Genomic DNA, 20,270 nt, shown 5'->3' on the forward strand with positions numbered 1-20,270 from the left:
CATGTTTATCACATTCTTAACAAATTATAGACTCTGTAGATGTTAAAAAATTTATACTCTAGTCCAGAGGACTCTTTACACCAAATATATAGTAACTTAAAGTCATGGTCCTACCTCCTTGTTGTTCTGTATTGTTTATACCTCTTTTGGATTTTATTTCCAGTAGATAACTTTCTTTTAAGTTCTAAATCTGTCCTGAAGTATGAATATATATTATTTGAATTGTTACCCTTCAAATAGTCAGATGAGGGCATGGCTTTTACAGTTGACAATTCAAAGAGAGGTGTGTGAACTTCCTGTAAAAGAATGTCAATACGCTTCTTAGAATAATGGTGATAGAGTACAGGAATTGTAGGAATGAATTAATTTTTGTGTTACATTATCCTATTGCAAATATTATGATAAAGTATTTTAGATGATTACTCTTGTTCTGCATAAACCTTGTTCAGCGTGATTTGTTCTTGGAGTTGTTGATTAGCATATCAATTATAAAAGGCAGGGTTGTTTTACTATGTCTCATTAGTCTGACTATTTAAAACTTTCCCTGTGGAAGAGATGGGATTCGTACAGCTATTCTAGTAAGAGCACTCATAAGGGTGTTTGGTTTTTTTCATTCTTTATGTCCCGTTTTGTCTGTTTGGTAACAAATCATGTGGATTATGTTTTTTTGTTTGTGTTTAGACAAGATGTGAAATGGAGAAATATCTGGCACCTCAGCTTCCACCAGTTCCTGTCATCCCTGAACATAAAAAATACAGAAGAGACAGTGCCTCAGTTGTAGACCAGTTCTTCACTGACAGTGAAGGGTTGCCTTATAGTATCAACATGAATGTCTTCCTTCCTGACATTACTCATCTGAGAACTGGCCTATACAAATCCCAGAGATCATGTGTAACCCACATCAAGACCGAACCAGTTACCATCTTCAGTCATCAGAGTGAAACTACTGCCCCTACCCCCACCCCCACTCAGGCTCTCCCAGAGTTTACCAGCATCTTCAGCTCTCCCCAAACTCCCGATGTGAACAACATTTTCATCAAGCAGGAGCTTCCTACTCCAGATATTCATCTTTCTGTCACACCCCAGCAGGGCCAGTTATATCAGCTCTTGAGTTCACCGGATTTAGATATGCCCAATTCTACTACGCAGGCGGCAGTAATGGACTCTCTTAACAATGTTTCCATGTCATCAGCCATGGCAGGCCTTAACACTCTTTCCTCGGCTATTCCACAGACTACAATGAAACAATTCCAGGGTATCCCCCAATGCACATACGCAATGCCAAATCAGTTTCTTCAACCACAGGCCACTTACTTCCCTCCTTCACCCCCAAGTTCAGAGCCCGGAAGTCCTGATAGACAAGCAGAAATGCTACAAAATTTAACCCCTCCTCCATCCTATGCTGCGACCATAGCTTCCAAGCTGGCAATCCAAAATCCAAATTTACCGGTGGCCATGCCAATAAATTCACAGAACATCCAGACAGTCAGATACAACAGAAGGAGTAACCCGGACCTTGAGAAGAGACGTATCCACTACTGTGATTATCCTGGTAAGCAGTTCCTCAGTTGTCAGCTATATTTGTTTAACCTCTCCTCAAAAACCCAAATATGTACCCCTCCTGCAGTCCATCCATTTTGTATGCTAGACTAAAAGATTAATCTAGCACCAGAAGTTAATCATTCAGTCATGAAATATGTGATCCCAAATATAAAATGTCAACACTGTGCTAAATAGAAACTAGTTTCCTTTCAACTATAATTCAGGGTATGTTATCTTGAATGTAGTAAATGTTATAGTACAACAAATGCTGAATTAAAAAAAAAATCAGTGTAAAACTATGGTAAATAAGAGTGATATTGAGTAATACCCTGGAAAGATCAGACACAGAGTCCTTTAGAAACATTTTAAAAAATGAAGTTCATCAGTGACATTCATATATCATTGAATAACAGGTGTGGCTTCATGTAGCAGATGTAATTTAAATGTGAACTCTCAATTGTATGTAGATTGTGGGAGCTATCCTTTTGTATAACATCCTAAGTAATTAAGGATTCCAGAATCTTAAGTATTGCTTTTTCTCTTGATTTATGTAAAGCAACCCCCTCACAAGAACTTTCTGTAGTAAATAATGTGGAATTTCAAATGATTGTGCTGCCACAAGGTAGTAAGTTTAAATATTTTCAGAATAATGTGACTGAGTGAGTGACTTTATCAACAAACCTAGAGCATTACAGTCTCCCTGCTGATGTGCTTTCTTTTTTCTTTTTCCCCCAACCACTTTTTTTCTTTTAGGCTGCACAAAAGTTTATACAAAGTCTTCCCACTTAAAAGCTCACCTGAGAACTCATACTGGTATGTACTTTCCTTGTTCATTCCTTGGTTATGAATCTTTAAAAAAAGCAAACGTGTTTGATTTGTCATCTTTTCTTTCTTTGATTTTGCAGAATGGGCTAGGTTCAAGTAGATAGTTCAATTAAATCAACCAACTTGGTCAATAAAATGAAGTTGCCTATTTATTCTTAAGACATTTTGTTTAGTTATTTTGAATTCCTTATAGTAAATTGTTTCTCAAGAACTGAAAACAAGCAAAATATTCCCTTTGAAACCTTCAATTTTTCTCTAAAACGCTTTTTTTAAAAGGAAAAATTATTTTGATATTGGATTTTTTTTCTCCCGCAAGTCTTGAATCAAGCACAATAAATATGATTATCTCAGTTTATTTAATTAAATAAACAAGCTCTCATTTCTTTTGGCTTTAGTACTTTAAATACTAGTGCTGACAGAACTATTTTTTTTTTTTTTAGATTTTTCTCCTTAGATTTCAGTAGAGCTCCAAAATTCTTCTCCATTTGCTCTTTCTCCAGCATTAAATGTGCATGTTTAAAAACCAAATACTTTTCTTTTTAAAAAAAATACAAACTTCTCATTTTTATTTCTTGGTGAAGAGTTACTAAAGTGGTAAGAAAATTTAAAAACCGTGTTGAGGTGTTCAACCTATATAGTCATATCCTAGACCGAATCCTGTCTGAAACTACATGCATGCAATCTCAGGTAATGGACCCGCATAGGTATAAACTGAGGAGTGAATTTTGGTTCACTGACTCCAGTGTGAACTAAGGGTTCTCTACTTGACATGCATGGGTGTTACAAACACATATTGGAAAGAGATTGCTACCGTTCTGTCCAAACCATAGCTCAGTTTAGATGCATGTGTGGTGGTTTTTAAACCAAGTCTGACATCACAAGAGAACTGTGTAACAGGTTGGGATAATTCTTGTGCAGGGAACTTGGTTACAAAATTGTTTTTGCAGTTTAGCTGAACCTTTTGAAATGTAAATTACAAAGTTTTTCAAAGAAACCTAGGCTAAAGAAGCCACTATCTTCTTTAAATCTAGTTGCGGTATCTGTACTCCAATATGAAATACTTACACGTGGACACATGATCCTCAAATCAGAGTAACTTATGGTTCTACTTAAAGCAAAAGGCTTACTGTAGTAGGCCTGTCAACATTAAATTTGTACTGTGTGAATGACATGGTTACTTTCATCTTAGTTTAAAAGCAAAAGTCAAAACAAAACTTAACATGAGCAATGATCTAACAAAATGTATTTCATCTCTATGGAAAAAGGCCTTGTATTCAACAGTTACTATGAGTGGATTGTTGGATTACTGTAAATATCTCCAGGCTAAATGTTACTATGGAAATCCAGTTTTCATAAATGAAGTAGTTATCTCTATTACAGCGACAGTAAAAATAAAAAGCAACTTTGCAAAGGTCAGTGCTCTCCACTAGCAATAGACTAAACAAGAATATTGTTACAATCATTTTGTGATACATATAATCACTCATTACCAGCTAGCTTAATGAGAGTAATTTAATTTTTTTTAATGAGGATATAAACGTGACTAATATAATAGAATGCAACGTTCATCTTACTTTACAGATTATTTAGTAAGGAAAGAATGGGTGCCACTGCCCTGTTACTTTTAAACCAACATTAGATTGAAAATGTGTAACTTGTCATTATGCTGTGACTCTTGGAACAGACCAAAAAATAAAACTTAATGTAATTTTATCAAGTTATTGTAAAAATGAAAATCACTCTTAAAATTTTCAGAAGTATGTGTAATTATTTTCATATCTTTAAATAGTATTGATTATTAAGAATTCTAAAATTAACATACTTCTCTTTATGTACAAGAATTTACCAAAGTTGTGATCACTAATACCTATTGCTATGGATGAGTAAGGTTAATGTTGCTTTCCACCTTTTTTACCTGTAGACATTTGACCTCAGCAGTGTGGCTAAGTGTACAAAGGTCAGGGAAGCTGATCTATTCATAGAAACAAGAATGCTGCTTCAGATAAAATCTAGTGAATTTAAGTAAGCCTTTAATACAAAGGGTCTTCTAGGGAGGGGAATGAAGGGATAAATTATCCAGAGAGTTAATATACAAACATGTTAGTCCATTTCCTGTTACCTACCTTTTATTGTAGAGTATGAATAAGTCTGACACTTTCTCAATATCCATTTGAAAATCCAAGGTTTTTAAATTAAACATCCTTGTGTGCAAAGTTAAAGTGTCTGAACACAAGCACACCATTTAACATTTCCAGTGCTGTATAAATTAATGAACTGAAAGATTAAGGGCTAAATTCTGCCTTGGTAAAAGTGGCCATAACCTCAGGGAAGTCCATGGAGATCTACTAGGTGCCCAGTTCTCTCAGAAGTCAATGGGAATCTTGCCTTTGACTTCAAAAGGGAAATATCAGACCCATTGCGCTTTGTCTACGCGTTTGAGTTTGTCTGTATAAATTCCACCCTTACTTTGTGTGCACCCTTAAACCAATTGGATTTATGCAGTGCTATTAAACTTTCCTCTTTTAATCTTAAAAATACCTGTACTTTTATGGAGTAATTACCTTCAAAGTTTAAATTTAATAGGTGAGTCTCACCTAATCCAGTTTAATAAAGTTTTGTGTGATATTCTTTCAAATCCCTTAGGGGTGTAGCAGACCTGTTTATCTGGCTAAACCCGTTCTTTAGTAATCATGGACCACTGAAGTTGTTTTCTCTTTATTCTTAGTTTCTTGACGATACCTTTTAAATTGGCTGCAATCTCTCTCTTCCCAAACAGTCTCCACCCTCTTCAGCAATCTGTCATTTTAAAATTCAAAAGTGCCTGCAGCAAAGTTTGTCTGCCATTAAAAGTCAAAACAGACCTTATGCCTTTCCTTTTGTATTGGAAAATCTCAGCCTTTCACGGTATTTATTTAGGAGTGTCTCCCTCCTGAATGGCTTTCAATGAGTTTAATAGACATTCTTTGAGAACAAATTTAAGGGAAAATCTTATTTCTGAAAGACGAATGTGAGCCATAGTCTGTTTCCTCATTCAAATATGAACTAATTGGCAGGTTCATAAGTCTTGTTTATGAGGTCATAAGAAATGGCTGAGAGTTTAGCGTCTCTCCCCCCCCCTTATATTTTTCTTCTTAAAAAAGGGTAGGTCAAATCCAGCCCTGGTTTAAGAAGGTAAAGCTCCCTTCATTTTAATGGAGTTGTTCCAGGGACCTGTTTTTTTTTTTTTAAATGAAAACTTTTAATCCTTTAGGTGACAATTGTATTCCAAAATAATCAAGCTACTGTGTTTGTTGTAGTTCCTGAAACCGGCATCTCTCTCTAAGGCTAGTTATTTCAGTTGTTTTAAAATTATGGAGGGAATTCTAACTGGTGATAAGCTGGTAGCCTCAGAATTGAACACAGGCAAACAAGCTGTTGTTGCCAAGTTACAAAGGTACAGAATGTATTTTTGTATCCTTCTCTGAACGATTTTGGATCAGGTGTCAAGTTCTCTTAGGTAACATCTTAAAAGCACTTCAGTGCATTATTTTACTAGAATGGATTAGCATTTGATCCTCCATCATTAGCCGATTTAAAACGAGTATGTGCTAGTATACATACAGGAGCATCTTTCAGTATAGAGAGGTTTCTTCAACCTCTTTATAATTGGGATTTTTCTTCTAAAATACATTAACCTATTAGTCATAAGACAGGTTTAGTTCCATAACTTGTATTGTGCAACCAGCATATAAAGCATGGTTTTTTTTAAACACCTGTATTATAGGCTACACTATAGTAAAATTAGTTGTTCATGCTAGCGCCTTAAGGTATGTGCCCAACTTGAAAAACTTGTCAAATGTCAAAGAAAAGCAGATAATTGTGCATTATAAATACACTCTATTAACTTTCTTTCATGTTGCTTGAACATACGTCAACAGCTCCCCCATTAACAACTCTACCGTGTTTCCCCACCCTCTTTTTTTTATTCTCCCCCCCCTTCCAGGTTGTACTGATATGCTTGTCTTTTTAAAAACTGAAATCTGAGTTCTCACCTGTAGACTCCAGTGCTTCATTTCTGTGAGCAGCTGCACGTTTCAGAGATGTATTCTCTTCTATTTAGAGGAAACGCCGTCATTGTTTTGTACACATCAGGGTACACACTGAGGATGTTTTTTCAGCTGCATATTGGTTTTCTGTACATAGTCTTTGTACAGACATGTTCTCTGATCACATGTTGGGTTTGCCATTAATAGTTTTGCAGTTAATGTTAGAAACTATTTCATCTCTCTATCTATAGATCTAGCTTGTATGTGGTGATGGGAAGTGAAAGCCTAGATACCGCAAGAGAAATGGCATTTCCTTAAATGAGATTAAGTCAAAATACTTCAACATCGCTAGTTATGTCAAATGCTTATATTGGCTTGGGACAACTGTTAACTTATTCAATGCCTCAAGATGTTAAGCTTGCTTTTTAATATATGGCTTCATGTCAGTAGATCCAAAATTGGACTGATGGTCAGTCATAGTCAGAACCAGTGGTGGACAACAGGCTTTGAGCAGCCCATAGGAATTTATATCTTCAATTTACCAGACCTATACATGTCTGTGTATATTTTACCTGGTACTGTTTATAAACTACATGTGCGCATGAAAGGTGCTGTTGAACTGTGGGGAAATTGTGTGGTTTTTTTGGAGGTGTACATTTAGTCCAAAATGTGTGTATGTGATAGTCACAGTCACTTGTTAATATTTTGATATTAATTTCAATTACTTTTGAGTCTTTGCCTTTTCCCTGCTTCACTCCATTTTCCCCCTTCGATGCTGGTTTTTTCTTTTTCATCATTTTAATCTTACTTTAATGTTTAGTGATTATTCTCTTCCCTCCACCCCCACCTTTCCTATTTCTTTCTCTTCCTCCTTTCCCAAGTATCCTTTTCTATCTTATCTATATCTCTCCCTCTGCAAAACATGCCCAGCTCTCCTGCAGTCCTTTTTGTAAATGTATCTGGGGAAAGGCAAGAAGTCTGACAAGAGGGTCACAACTGCCAGTGGCTTTACTGCCTTCTTATTAGAGGGGCCAGTTTTGTTTTTCCTCCACTTCAGCTTAGGCAGGTCAAGGATTTCTTCACAGAGAAGGCTAGTAAGAGGGAGCCCGGCAGTAGTTGGGAATTTTTCTTTTTTCCTTCTCACCACTCAAGGGAAAGGGGCTTATGAGGTTCAGCCTTCCAAAACAGAGTGAGCATTATGATAGGCATTCAGCTTGCGTGGCTTGATCTTAGAAACAATGACAATGGAGAATGCAGGAGAGGTAGGAGGACTAGGTGCTGGCTCCTTCCCCAGAAGTGACTTGTATGGCCCTCATCACCCTAGTTATGAAGCACCTAACAGGAAATATTACATTTCACAGCATCCTTGTGAGGTAGGGAAGTGGTATTGCCCACATTTTACAGATAGGAAATTAAGGCACAGAGCAAAAGGGTGACAAGCCCAAGGTCACACAAGAAGTCTGAATTTGGAATTGATCCCAAATCTTTTGTGCCTTAACCCACAGTGCTGTCCTACCAATATGCTGACTTCATTTGTAACATCTTGGAAAGTAGCACCCTAGATGCACTGGAGCCACAGAGCAGAAGAGGCTAATCTCACAGTCATTAATACTCCTTATGTGCTTGACTCTTGTAATTATCAGCACTTTAGTTTTTCAAAGAAAATTACTTAAAATGTGTGAAATATGGTAATTCTTATCATGGAGATCTTTTGGGGCCTGCCTCTTGGAAATGACAGTAAAAGGGTTTCATTTTTATTCATATACTCTTCAGGGAAAGATTTTTGGTTTTTCCCTGTTAGAGATAACACTTTAAAGTTGATTTATGTAAACCATTGTCATTAATAGACTAGAATAATGAAAAGTGGAGCAAAGTTAAAATACTGTGGACAAAGTGATCAGCAGATGTTAAGGCAGAAATAACTTGCTCAAAAGAGCAGTTAGGCAGTAGTGGAGAGTAATTGGTATCTTTTATTTGAGTTTTGCATAAATCCATTAGTTACTTGTGGGAGAAATGGAAAAGCATCACAATCCTGTAAAAACCAGTGTTTTGGGGAAAGTAACATGTCTTTCAAACTCTTCATGAATGACTGTAGGCCATGAGGGTTAATTGATTTGGTTCTTTATCTCCAATTATGGCTTTAGTGAAATATGTTTTACCATATTGTGCACTTTTTTTAAGCAAAGTCTTACCAACATAGGCTTGACTCTCTGATATGACTGACTCAGAACACTGTAATAAAGCTCCCACTGTCCAGGTACAATTTTATAAAAAATTAATTCAAGTAGGTGTCAGGTGAAGAGCAGTCATGTTAGATTTTTAGATTTTTTTTTTTTTTAGTCCAACAATTTCTCTTCTTGATTAAAAGCCTAGAAAGTCTCTCTAAGCATGAAAGCTTAAAAACTTTCTGTCAATTGCTCCCTGAGAGGATTAAACTTCATTTCCAGGATATTTGATTCCTGATAAGGCAACTGTTGACCTAAGAGACTGGCTTTAAATATAGTTCATTTTGAGGCTGACCAGCACATGCTAATACAGTTGAAGATTCACAGCAATTGCCAGTGATTAAAACTTTCCATTATTTGATTAGACATTCCATATTGTAATTGTCTGAGCTTGACTTGGACAATTGAATCTCCTCTAGTTCCACAGAATATATTCTGGGGTGAATGTTGTTGGTTGTTTACTAGCTGACATGAACCTCCCATTGGTGAAAGATTAGAAACATTTAAGTAATGTCCTAGTTTAGTCTGAGTATCTTGGTAGCAGCATTCCTGTCCTGTCAGGCTGCATTATTTATATTCGGTGATCTCTAACAACTCTGATTAAAGACACATTAAAACCTTTCATTTGGCAAGTATACAGTACTTAGCCTTCAGTTAAAGAAGGCTTTAACTTACTGTTTTGGTAATTTTTTATATACAGATAGTTGGTGGCAATCTTAAGGATCATAGTATAAACTTATTACATTCCATTAAGGGGAAACCTCTTACCCTACAAGTGCCAGAGCTGTAGGTGTGAAAACTCCAAAGCAGTTCTGGCAACCATACCATGCATGAGGAAACCCTCTTCTCCCATATGACATGTAAATACACACACATAGCAGATGGCATGGATTATTATAAATCCACTTTTTAAAAATTAGCATTCTCTGCCTTTTGTTTGCATATATTCTTGAGGCGAGACCACCTCTGCTAAAACAGAACGTTATACCAGAGAGAAAATAAACAACTTCACAAGTCAGTCAAGATTCCTCAGTAATCCTAGAGCTGAATGAGACAACACTTAACAAAATAAGAGTGCTTCAGAGCATTGGGGAATTCTGAATGTTTATTCGTTGATGAGGAGATAATGTCTTCTCTGTCTGTAGTCACAAAGAATAACGTTTTTGTGCATATCCACCTTCTTCAGTTACCTAATACTAACTTTTTTCTTGTCTCTACACATTTTGTGATAGAAGAAAATCAAAATATTGGTTAATTAACCAGTAATTGGATCTTCCTCCCCCATCAGCAAGAGTAATGCTTCCTGTCATATGGTTCTAAAATATTGTATTTATTTGATTAGCACCTTTCAAGTAGTGTTATACTGCACATTAAAAGGAAACTTAAAAGTGTGTGTGTATGTGTATGTTTTGTATCTGGTAAATTGTCATGGCTGGAAACCTGCTATGTTCCATAGGAGAGCTGGGGTAGAGACAAATACACCAGCAACTACTTCTAGTCCAGTCAGAGAGGAAGGCTTAAAATCATTACACCATATTATACAGAAAAGCTATTTCGGGTGAACTTGAAAAAGATTAATTCTAATCTTTCTGTCAAGGCCTCAACGTATCTGGTAACTAAAGCAAACTGGCTCTAGAGGTGGAAGGATATGAAAACTAGAATCCTAGAAAAGTTCTAAAACACAATCTAGTTTCTCTTAAAATTAATGAGTAACTAGGTCATTTTATTGTTTTACTGCTGTTTTTCCTTGAACATGCTTACTATATTGTTTATCCATTGTCCCCTCCCCCACCATTCTGTCTTGTCTGAAACTAGCTTGGAGTAGGACCCAGGATGAAGTTCTGGCCTTTTTCGAAGTCACTGGGAGTCTTTAATGGGGTCAGGATTTCACCTTATGTCCTCTCATCTGTACTGTGAGGCACTTACCACACTTTTCAGAATTGTCAAATATAAATAATGGACAATCCTTTGACCAGTATAATTCACTCATAATGTGGCTGTTCCAAACATGTGGTGGTAAATTGCTTATAACACATTTTGTGCTCTGCATGCAACAAAACACAGGACAGTGGGGTAACATTTCAGACCCTCCTCCCTCGGTAGTCTTACTTCATGTACACTTGTAGGCTATGGCCAAAATTTTCAAACGTGCTTACTTAAAATTAAGCTGTATGGTTTGGTGTGTGTGGTGTGTTTAATTTTATTTTCTTCCCCTAAGGTACTCTGCACTAGAACTGGTTGGGAACTTTTTGATTTTTGTCGAGGAAATGCTCATTTGTTGAAACCAAAACTGTTTGAAAAACAGGATCTGGTTGGATTTCCCAACTTGAAAAAATGTTGGGGGGGGGGGGGGGGGGAGGGAGAGGAGGAGAGAATTGAAATTGTCAAAAACAAAACATTGATATTTTCTATAAGAAAATTTCCAATTTTCCAGTTTGAAATGACTTTGTTTGGAAACTTAAACTAATTTGAAAAGTTTAAAAGGATTGTTTTTTAAAAGTCAACATTTTGAAATGGAATGTTTTTAAATCAACAAAACAAAATGTTTCAATTGACCTGAACTGGGTTTTCAGGTGGAGAAAGGGAATTCGTTTTTCTATTTATGAATGATTTTGACTTTTCATCCCAATTCACGGTGGATAAGAAAATGTTCTAACTGTCAAATATGTGTGAGACGAGAACCGTTTTCCACCCAACTCTACTCAGTGTCCACAGTTCAAGTGGAAACTAGTGGGAGTTATTGAATGCTCAGTGTCTTGGGAAAATATGAATTTAGTTGCCTGATTGTAAGCAGCACAGTGAAAAACTTGCCCTGTAATTTTTAGCTTCTTTTTTAAAGATAAACCCAGCTATATAAATAACTCTTTGATTAAATAGTCACTTATTTATTGTTTTTTTTAAACAGAAGCATATTTTCTTGTATTGTCAATGGGAAATTCATTAATTATTTGGGGCTTTTTAAATGGTGTCTTTTTAAATGGTGTTTTTGCTGACGATTTTAATAGAGCAGGGCTTCTCCTCTCCCACTGGTGACTGAATAACGTCGAGTTGGCATCTACGGCAGTTGCTTACGTAGAGAAGTAGTATTAGGATAATATTCAATGTATTTTTAGTTTTATTTTAATGTGATTTAGCCTTTTAAATTAAGGAGGGCCACCTCCATGTGACCAGACAGCTCTCTTGCAGTGACCAGCAAGGGCTTTGTTGGCCAAAGTTTGGGAATCACTTGGGCAATGGGGTGTGTGTGTGTGTGTGTGTGTGTGTGTGTGAAGTAACAGAGAAGGCTTGCATACTCAGTAGCATGCCTCCTATGGACATCAAAGCCTCCTTTTGACATCTCTCTAACCTTTACACCATTAATATTTGCTTTAAAGACAAGTGAGTTACAAGAAAGTTTTCAAGTTACATTTTCCTTATCACTTGCTAAGTGCTTTCTCCTAAAGCAATTCCAAACTAGTTTAATGTTCAACAAAGTTTTTTTTAAACACTTATACTAAAGTGCAAGGTTGTTTCACGTCCTATACAATTTTTTTTGCTAGAGAATGGATACATATTTAACAGTTGAGGAACTTAAAATACATTTTGTGATGTGGATGCCTAACAAAATACTTAAAATCAGTGATACTGGAAAGAGATGATGCAAAAATCCAATTAAATGTATGAAACCTCTATCCTGTTGAAACATAATTCAACAGAAAGCAGTTCTGCTTCCCAGAAGAGCTGTGTATAATATTTCTGGCTTTGGAAGAAAGGCCTGGAGTGTGCTATTTGGCCAGAAGTCGGTACCAGCTTCCTCCATGGTGTTTTACTTGAACAGTGTTGACATTTTAACAAATCCCATGGAAGCTCCCCTGAAGTGGAGGAGTTAGCTGTTTTTTTGCTTTTACAGTGAAATATTTGTTTGATAAAGTGATCATGTTCCAGTAACTGAACTATAGTACATTAGTATTTGATGGCCAATGGCGTTCTTGGTTTACCATCCTATAGAAGTTTTAAACTACTGGAGGAAACCAAATATTTCTGAAACTGTACAGCTACTGTATTGCACACAATTGTTAAAGTAAACAAATCTTACATTACTATGTAGCTAATGAAAATAGTGGATAAAGCATTGAATGTTCCTTGGCTTATTTTTTTGTTTAAATTCGGTATAGCAAAGAACCAGAATGACTTTTTAAAAAATGTGTAACTTGAGGAATCTTTTTTTTCCCCTTGCCACAGGAACTTAAATAATTCTTCCCACTAAATATGACACAAATGTGTGTATGGGTTGGGAAGGATGAAACAGTACCAGGGCTAGTTGTTCTTTTGCTCTCCTTTTTAAACAAGTTTTTAAGCTCTGTCTTCACTTGCCTCTCCCTCCCCACGCCCAAAAGAAAAACATTTCAAATTGATTCACTTCAAGAACTTTCCAACAGAAACTAGCATCACAAACATAGATTATTATTATTATTTTTTGTGTTTTTTTTTCAGTATTTCACCTCTTAGATTTCTCCAGAATAAGCTGGGTCTTTATACTGGAGCTAAAAATACATCTTCTAGTTCTCAGTTCCCACACTGCTAGCCATAGTAGGGGTGAAGGGCAGTGTTATGGCTTTAATTTCTAGTACATAAAAAGTAGTGTTCAAAACAAACTCTGTGAGGTGCTTGTGAAATGCCGACAGACCCTGGTCATTGGCAGACAGGATCGAACCAGGGACCTTAGTGCATGAGCCTCTACAGCATGAGCTAAAGACCAACTGGCTGTTAGGTAAGGCTGTAGGGCAGACTCCTTTTATCTCTCTAAGTGGTCTTGGTGCCACTAGATAAAGTGCAACACCACAGCCAGGAGGTGTGGGTTACACTTACTCAGTCCCCTTCATGCATACCCTCAATGAAATTCTTCACAGCTCAAGTCTGGAGAAGCCAGGGTGGGGCTATGACAGCATGGGGAGGAGCAGCAGCACATAGCTCTCTAGGCTGCCATTGCCATAACCTGCCATGTTGCTATGAATCTTCCCACAGTCTTGTGACATAAGATGACATAACCAGCAGCAATGAGGGTAGGCACTGGGAACAGCTGATGTTCCCCTGGAAATCTGAGGTGAAATCCAAGACCCACTGAAGTCAATGAGAGGTGTGTGGGGTTTTTGTTTTTTGCTGTTGACGTCAATGGAATCAGGATTTCACAGGGATATTTAGTAATTTATGCCCAACAAGGCCACATAAATTAGTGCTGTCCAGAATATCGGTAATTTATGCACTACAAGACTGCATACTACTATTTCATCCCACCAGCAATACATGTGGGTTTGGCTTTGGTGGTATGCACAGTAGACACTAGCTACACAAGCGGTTTTGCAGATGTGTTCAGTGTGCTGCAGTGCAGGCATACATAAAACTCCTGATACTCCACCCCACCTCTGCAAGAATAGCAGCAGCATTGTAAATAGTGGCCACTTTTAAAACCAAACCCACTTTGCCTGCTGGGAACTAGAGCTTGTTGACATTATTGAAATTTTAATGAAAAATATTGTTGACATTTCAGTGGAGGGAAAACTGGGGGGGAGACTGGCCAAAGGGTCAAATCTGATTGAGGTGAAAGAAACAGGAATTTTTCTTTAAATCAAAAATTTCTCTTCTGTTTTTCTAGCAGGGTATAGAGCTACCTCTTAAATCTCTTCCAACTGGTGGGGTCCTTCTGAACTTATTTTACCACCAAGTGGCAAGTAACATAGCTCTTAAAACTGAACTGAAAACAGAAGTGACTTTTGATATAAACATCAAATTTAGGAACAGTGGAGAAATTTTTGTCTCTTTCACCCCCTCACCAGACCCCCAGTCTATGTAGATATCCACAGCCTCCCTTCCAGTTAGTAGAACACTCCCCCCCTCTTTTTTTCCCCCAAATCAGCCCCATCCCACTCCCAAAACAAAACTAACTCTTTAAAAAAAAAAAAAAATCCTCAAATGATGGGTCCTTCCCAATGAGATGTCTCCCACTCTGCTGCTATCTATGGGGCAAGGCTGGGAAAACTGAAGTGCTGAGTACAAGAAGGCAGCCTTTAATACAAGACTATATTAAAAGAATACATGTATCTACTAGACAGCCACACTATCTAGGTTGCTATTTTATTTTTTAAAATCTAGTCATAAGCAAAATAAAACATCTGTTTAAAAAGTGTTTGAAGTCAGATCACAAAAAGCTTAATAATGTCATTCTGAAAGAAAGCACATCTGTTGAGCTCCACAAAAGAGGTATGCTTATGTTTTACCACAAAGCAGACCTACAAGTGGCCTCTTCTGTGTCCATGTCCTCTGCAATGTTCTAAAGATTGCATTAATAACCATGGAGCAAGTTATAGGAAGACCCAGTGTAGATATTGGAAGGATGATTACTGTACTGCAAAAGGTGCTGTAGTGGACTCCAGCCATTATACCTCTGGGATTCTAATACATTAAGTCAACTGGCTTTTCTGGTAATGGTAGTGCTTCACTTGTCAGGTTTAGACAATATCCTTATTTTAATCTACAGTATGTCTTCTCTGGGACAGAGGTACGATCACAAATGATGCCTTACCGTGCTCATTGGTCACAGTCATACAGAGCAAATACTGAGCTATAACTGGTTGCAGCCTAAACCATCTTCCATTGGAATGGAATGGACATCAATGGAAAGAATCTCATTAGATTCCTAGGAGCTGAATCAGGCCATAGGTGCTGACTCTGTGGGTGCTCAAGGGCTGGCGCACCCAAGGGGAAAAATTGGTGGAGGCTCTGCACCCACCAGCAGCTCTGCCCCAGCTCACCTCCACCTCTGCTCCACCTCCTCCCTGAGTGTGCCGCTGGGTCCTGCTTCTCCCCCCTCCCTCCTAGCGCTTGTGCTGTGAAACAGCTGTTTTGCACAGGAAGCCTGGGGGGGGGGGGAGGAGGGGGGCAAAGCCATGTGCTTGGGGGAGGAGGTAGACCCAGGGCTGGGATTTGGGCAGGGATCCAATAGGGGTGGAATTGAGGTGCGGGAGGGGGCAGGGCGCAAGCACCTACTGACACAGACAAAAGTTAGGGCCTGATCTACAGGCGCCAAATGTGCTTCTTTTAAAGAATGATACACTTCAAGGATGATAGTGATATCAATAAATCTTGGTTATCTCGCGCACTAAGAAATTGCTGGTTTTTCTGTCTGGTTTTTTTGGTGTAGGTTCCGTTCAGTGTGAATGTGCTGCCAATGTGGAGTTACTTCCCATTCATAAAGATGGGGTAGTCTCTCCTTTTGCAGTAGGTGAAGAGTTATTAGTTGAACATAAAAGGCATCATAAACTCTACAAGCAGGATGGATTTTATGATTGTTTTAAAAGGGATTTAGCTCTTCTACGGTCAAACAATAGAACCTTAATTTTTGCTGAATTGCTTAATCTTCTGACATGGGGGTTCTCTCACAGTGTTCTCTGGGCTGTTGATAGTGCAAAACAAGCTGTCTGGTCACATGGTGCTGGCTTTCTTACTTGTTTCCACCTGCTAAACCTACATTAAAATACTTTCCAAGTAGCTGTAGTTGGTTTGTGAGGATTGTTATTGGACGTGAACAGGAGTGGGGAAGGTCCATGTGATCAAAACTAGGAGGAAGGTGATGCACAACATACTCTGGATGGGATTTTCCAAACCACTTGGCACTGGCCTAACTCTGCTCCCATTTGTCAATGGAGCTTTTACCATTCACTTCAATGGGAGCACAGTTAAGTCAAAGCTGAGTGCTTTAATAAATTCCACCTTCTCTCTCTGTTAACATGTGGGTTACTTGTAACACTTTTTTAAAAAAGTAGAATTCGAGAGCCCTAATCTAAAGACACTTTGATATGAATGTAGAGTAGTTCAGTGTATATCACTCTAGCAGTGATCCTATAAATAGGCAATCCTAGCTCTCCGTTTATATCAAAAATATGTTGTCTTTTTAGAGTGACATCACATACATGACAGTTGCAAAGCAGATAAATGTTTTGTTGTTTAAATAACTGGTTCCCTGTTGTAGAGAGAAATCACCTTAAGTTTCTGACTTGGTATTTCCCCAGTATTTCAACAAACATAACTACAAATTATAGGTGTGCTGAAAAATGTCCCATTTTCAATCCTGAAATGGATTAATGCAAATACTTGAGGTATTTTGGTCAACATGTTCAAATCTAGCTGCCTGAAGCTGGGCATTTCAATCTATATTAAGCGCTTCTATAAATGTGGTCAGATTTTTTTTTTTTCCCAGAGATGCTGTGCACTCTCCACATCCATGTAAGTTAATAGAAGTAGCAGGGGCTTGGCACCTCTGAAAAATCTGGCTGTGTAAGCACCTAATTCTAGACATCCAATTTTGAAAACTTGGGCCTGAATCTTTTAGATATTTTTCCTCTATATACAGCTGTCCTGAGCCAGAAGGCCACAAGATTTTATTGCAGTTATTAGTTGACTTTTTTTTTTATTTTAGAAAATATTATCCCTGTTGTATTTGTTACTTTAACAGGGTCCATGACCCGCCCCTCTTCCTGGGGCCCGCTTGCTGCCCCCAATAAGGCTCGGAGAGGCTTCAGGGTTGTGCAACACCCATGTCTTTATTTACCTACAGTATCCCACCACCAGTGTCTGTTTACAAGATTTACAGGATTATTTAACCTCCTTTTACAGGCAGAGTCAGCCTTCAGCTAGGAGTCCTCCCTTCCTGCTCCCTCCCAGCCTTTATAGCCCTTGGCTTGTCAGGCCAGCAAGTGTTGCCAATCCTCAGGCCAGCATCAGGCCTTCTCCATCAGCCCCAATCTGTTTTTCCTGATTGGAGCTGACTGAGCAGGGGCTAATTAGGTGCTTTTGCACCAGCACCTTGCTACAGTTACATACTGCATAACCAATTCTAGTTTTACTTACATATCAGAAGCTCTTAAACCTCTATATTATAAATAATCTTTCTCTCCATTTAAACTAGATCTTAAAAATATATTTAATGTATGAGTCTTGTAACTTTTTAATAATTTGTATATTAAATCGGAGCAGATTATAGTATCATGCTCTCTACCGCCTCTCATGGGGGGGAGGGGCAAGAGTATAATTTTTTCAATTCCATGTAATAATTTTCTAGGTGTATATTTTTTACTTTTTGTAATTTAGGTAAATAATTAGTTTGTTTACAGGTCTCTGCAGTGGCATCTGTTTACCACAAATTTCAAGAACAAAATTCTGTGAACTTGTAGCAAAGATTAACTTGCAAGTATTCAGTATAGCTGTGAATCGGGAACTATGAGCACTCCCCCAGCCCCTTTAAAGCGCAAACTATTGGCGTTTAGAATGAGTTCTCGTTAATTGTTTTTCTTCTGCGGAGTCACAACTAACCATCTGTTTCTGTGTGTTCCCAATGTTTCAGGGGAAAAGCCATACAAATGCACATGGGATGGCTGCGACTGGAGATTTGCTCGCTCCGATGAGTTGACACGCCACTACAGGAAGCACACCGGGGCCAAACCTTTCCAGTGCGCTGTGTGCAATCGTAGCTTCTCTCGCTCCGACCACCTGGCTCTGCACATGAAGAGACATCAGAACTAAACACTGGGTTCGACGTGGAGGCTGTCTGTATCTATGCAATTTCCAAGTGACTCTCAACATGTGGTTAGAATTAATTTTAGTTTTTGACTATGGACTATCCATAAAGTCTCCAAAGAAACTGGAAATGTATATTTTGTATATTTATGAGGAAACAGGGAAGACACTATACCACAGTACCAGAGTGTTCAGTCATTTATTTTGTTTGCTCTGATCATGTATATGACTTTAGTCAGCAGGTTTCATCTCAAGTATTATGTCTCAGCACATTGCATCATTATAGATTTTTTTTTTTTTCTTACGGTGTTTTGACCAAAGCACTATCATTACTGTGGCAATGTTTAGTAAATGAATTAATGGGAGGGCATAGATGAATGAACACAGAGGACAAGCCATGAATTGGTCTGTCAGGTTTTTACTGGACATATTTAGTACTTGTGTGGTTTTTTTAAATGTTGTCTTTCTATGGAGATAAAATATATAGAAAACTCATAAACAGCCATAGAACAAAAAGTTTGTTCAGTATGTTGCATGTTTGCTATGACAACGATTTTGTAAATATGCAAATCAGCTTTTAAGGTTTATTACAAAAGTTTTCTAGAAATCATCTGAAAATTCAGACATTGTACATTTGATAATATGGCACATTTTCAATTAAATTTATTTAAATACCTCTCAAAACATTACCAACTTAGTTTTATTTTCTGAAGAAAAGTGAACTAGCCATTTGGACATTTTGTACCTGTTAACATAAATGTTGTGCACTGAATATTCAAAACACAATTGAGTTTTCAAAATGCTTAAAAGGGCAAAACATTTAGAATGAACTGCAAATGTTGGAAGCTTAAATAATGAGGATAGTTACAATATACAGAATGTTAAACCTCTTACTAAAGCTAAACTTAGTATCGCTTTAAAAAGAAGGATTTAGGATGCAATTTTCATAGACTGACATGTTAATCTGGTTTAGCACTAGTATGATCTAGTTTCATGTGGATGTTGCATGTAATTTACCAGAAGGTAAAGGATATAGTAATTTTTATTTAAAATTACAGTGCAGTTTAGTTAATCCACTGTTAACATTGACACACACCAGACAAAAGTCACTGCTGACATAAATAGATGCAACTGAAGTCAAAGGAGTTCTACTCTTTTATGCCAACAGTGAATTTAGTCCACAGCGTTTGGTCTGGAAATAGGAAATGAAGGGCCAAAAAATGAGGTTACACTTCCTAGGACTTGGCCAAAATATCTACAACATAAAGGAAACAACTAATACACATACGCAATTCACAAGCTGTGATTTCATGCTGTCAACTAATAGGTGGAATAAACAACCAAAAAGCCAAAAAAGGGTCTCAAAGGAAAACATAGCTTTGTTAAAACTATTGTTTGTCTTTTTTATTTATTTTGTGGTATATGGTAGACATTTTTTAAGACCATTTTACATACACTTGATAAATTATAGTTTTTGTTATAGTTAGAAACATTGCTCTTAATTGTAAATAGTTGACAAATGATGTAAATAATTTTGTAAGGCTTCAAATGTTTATACATGGAAACACATGCATAAATTGGTTACTGTTTTGCTTCTTTTTACCTACTCCCCGCTCCCCCTTATTTTTGTATTTGTGGTATTTCCTATGCAAATGATGGAGCAAACAGCTGTATAGTTGTAGAATGTTTTGAGAGAGAATGAAATGGTTTATATATAAAGACAATTTTTTGAAAAATAAAATAAAACCAAGTGCCTAAAATGAATATGCGTGAGTGGTCTCTGTATAGCTCCTTACCAGTGACTTTGCATATTGATTTTCAAATAATAGAATTCTTAGAGGCAACACTGTGTGTCCTTCATTGCAAGGACCATCATTTTCTGCTTCGAAAGTACTTAGCACTTCTTGGGCACCACTACAATTGAAATAGTACATATGAAGTGATAAGAGCTAGCTTTATGGTGCTATTATTTTATTTACATCTGTTCTGCAGCTCTGTCAACTTTATGTGACAGGTATATACTGTTATCCACCATCTTCTCTCCATTTCAGGATCTTTTCCTATTGAAGGAGAGAGGCTTAGTCACTTATAAAAATATATAAAC

General features: G+C 37.4%; 1 protein-coding gene across 2 annotated transcripts; it reads left to right on the plus strand.

The window, feature by feature from the left end:
• The first annotated feature begins 681 nt into the window (after positions 1–681).
• KLF5 (KLF transcription factor 5) lies at positions 682–18,457 on the plus strand. 2 transcript variants are annotated; one of them, XM_077806912.1, is made up of 3 exons: positions 682–1,552; positions 2,296–2,355; positions 17,994–18,457. In XM_077806912.1, the coding sequence occupies exons 1-3, from the start codon at positions 694–696 to the stop codon at positions 18,170–18,172; spliced, it is 1,098 nt and encodes a 365-aa protein (XP_077663038.1). In that variant the 5' UTR covers positions 682–693; the 3' UTR covers positions 18,173–18,457. The 2 variants fall into 2 exon arrangements, with proteins under 2 accessions (XP_077663038.1, XP_077663046.1); XM_077806920.1 differs by lacking the exon at positions 17,994–18,457 and adding an exon at positions 6,350–6,473.
• The last annotated feature ends 1,813 nt before the right edge of the window (positions 18,458–20,270 follow it).

This window comes from Eretmochelys imbricata, chromosome 1 (assembly GCF_965152235.1).
Source record: "Eretmochelys imbricata isolate rEreImb1 chromosome 1, rEreImb1.hap1, whole genome shotgun sequence".
Classification (NCBI taxonomy): domain Eukaryota; kingdom Metazoa; phylum Chordata; order Testudines; family Cheloniidae; genus Eretmochelys; species Eretmochelys imbricata.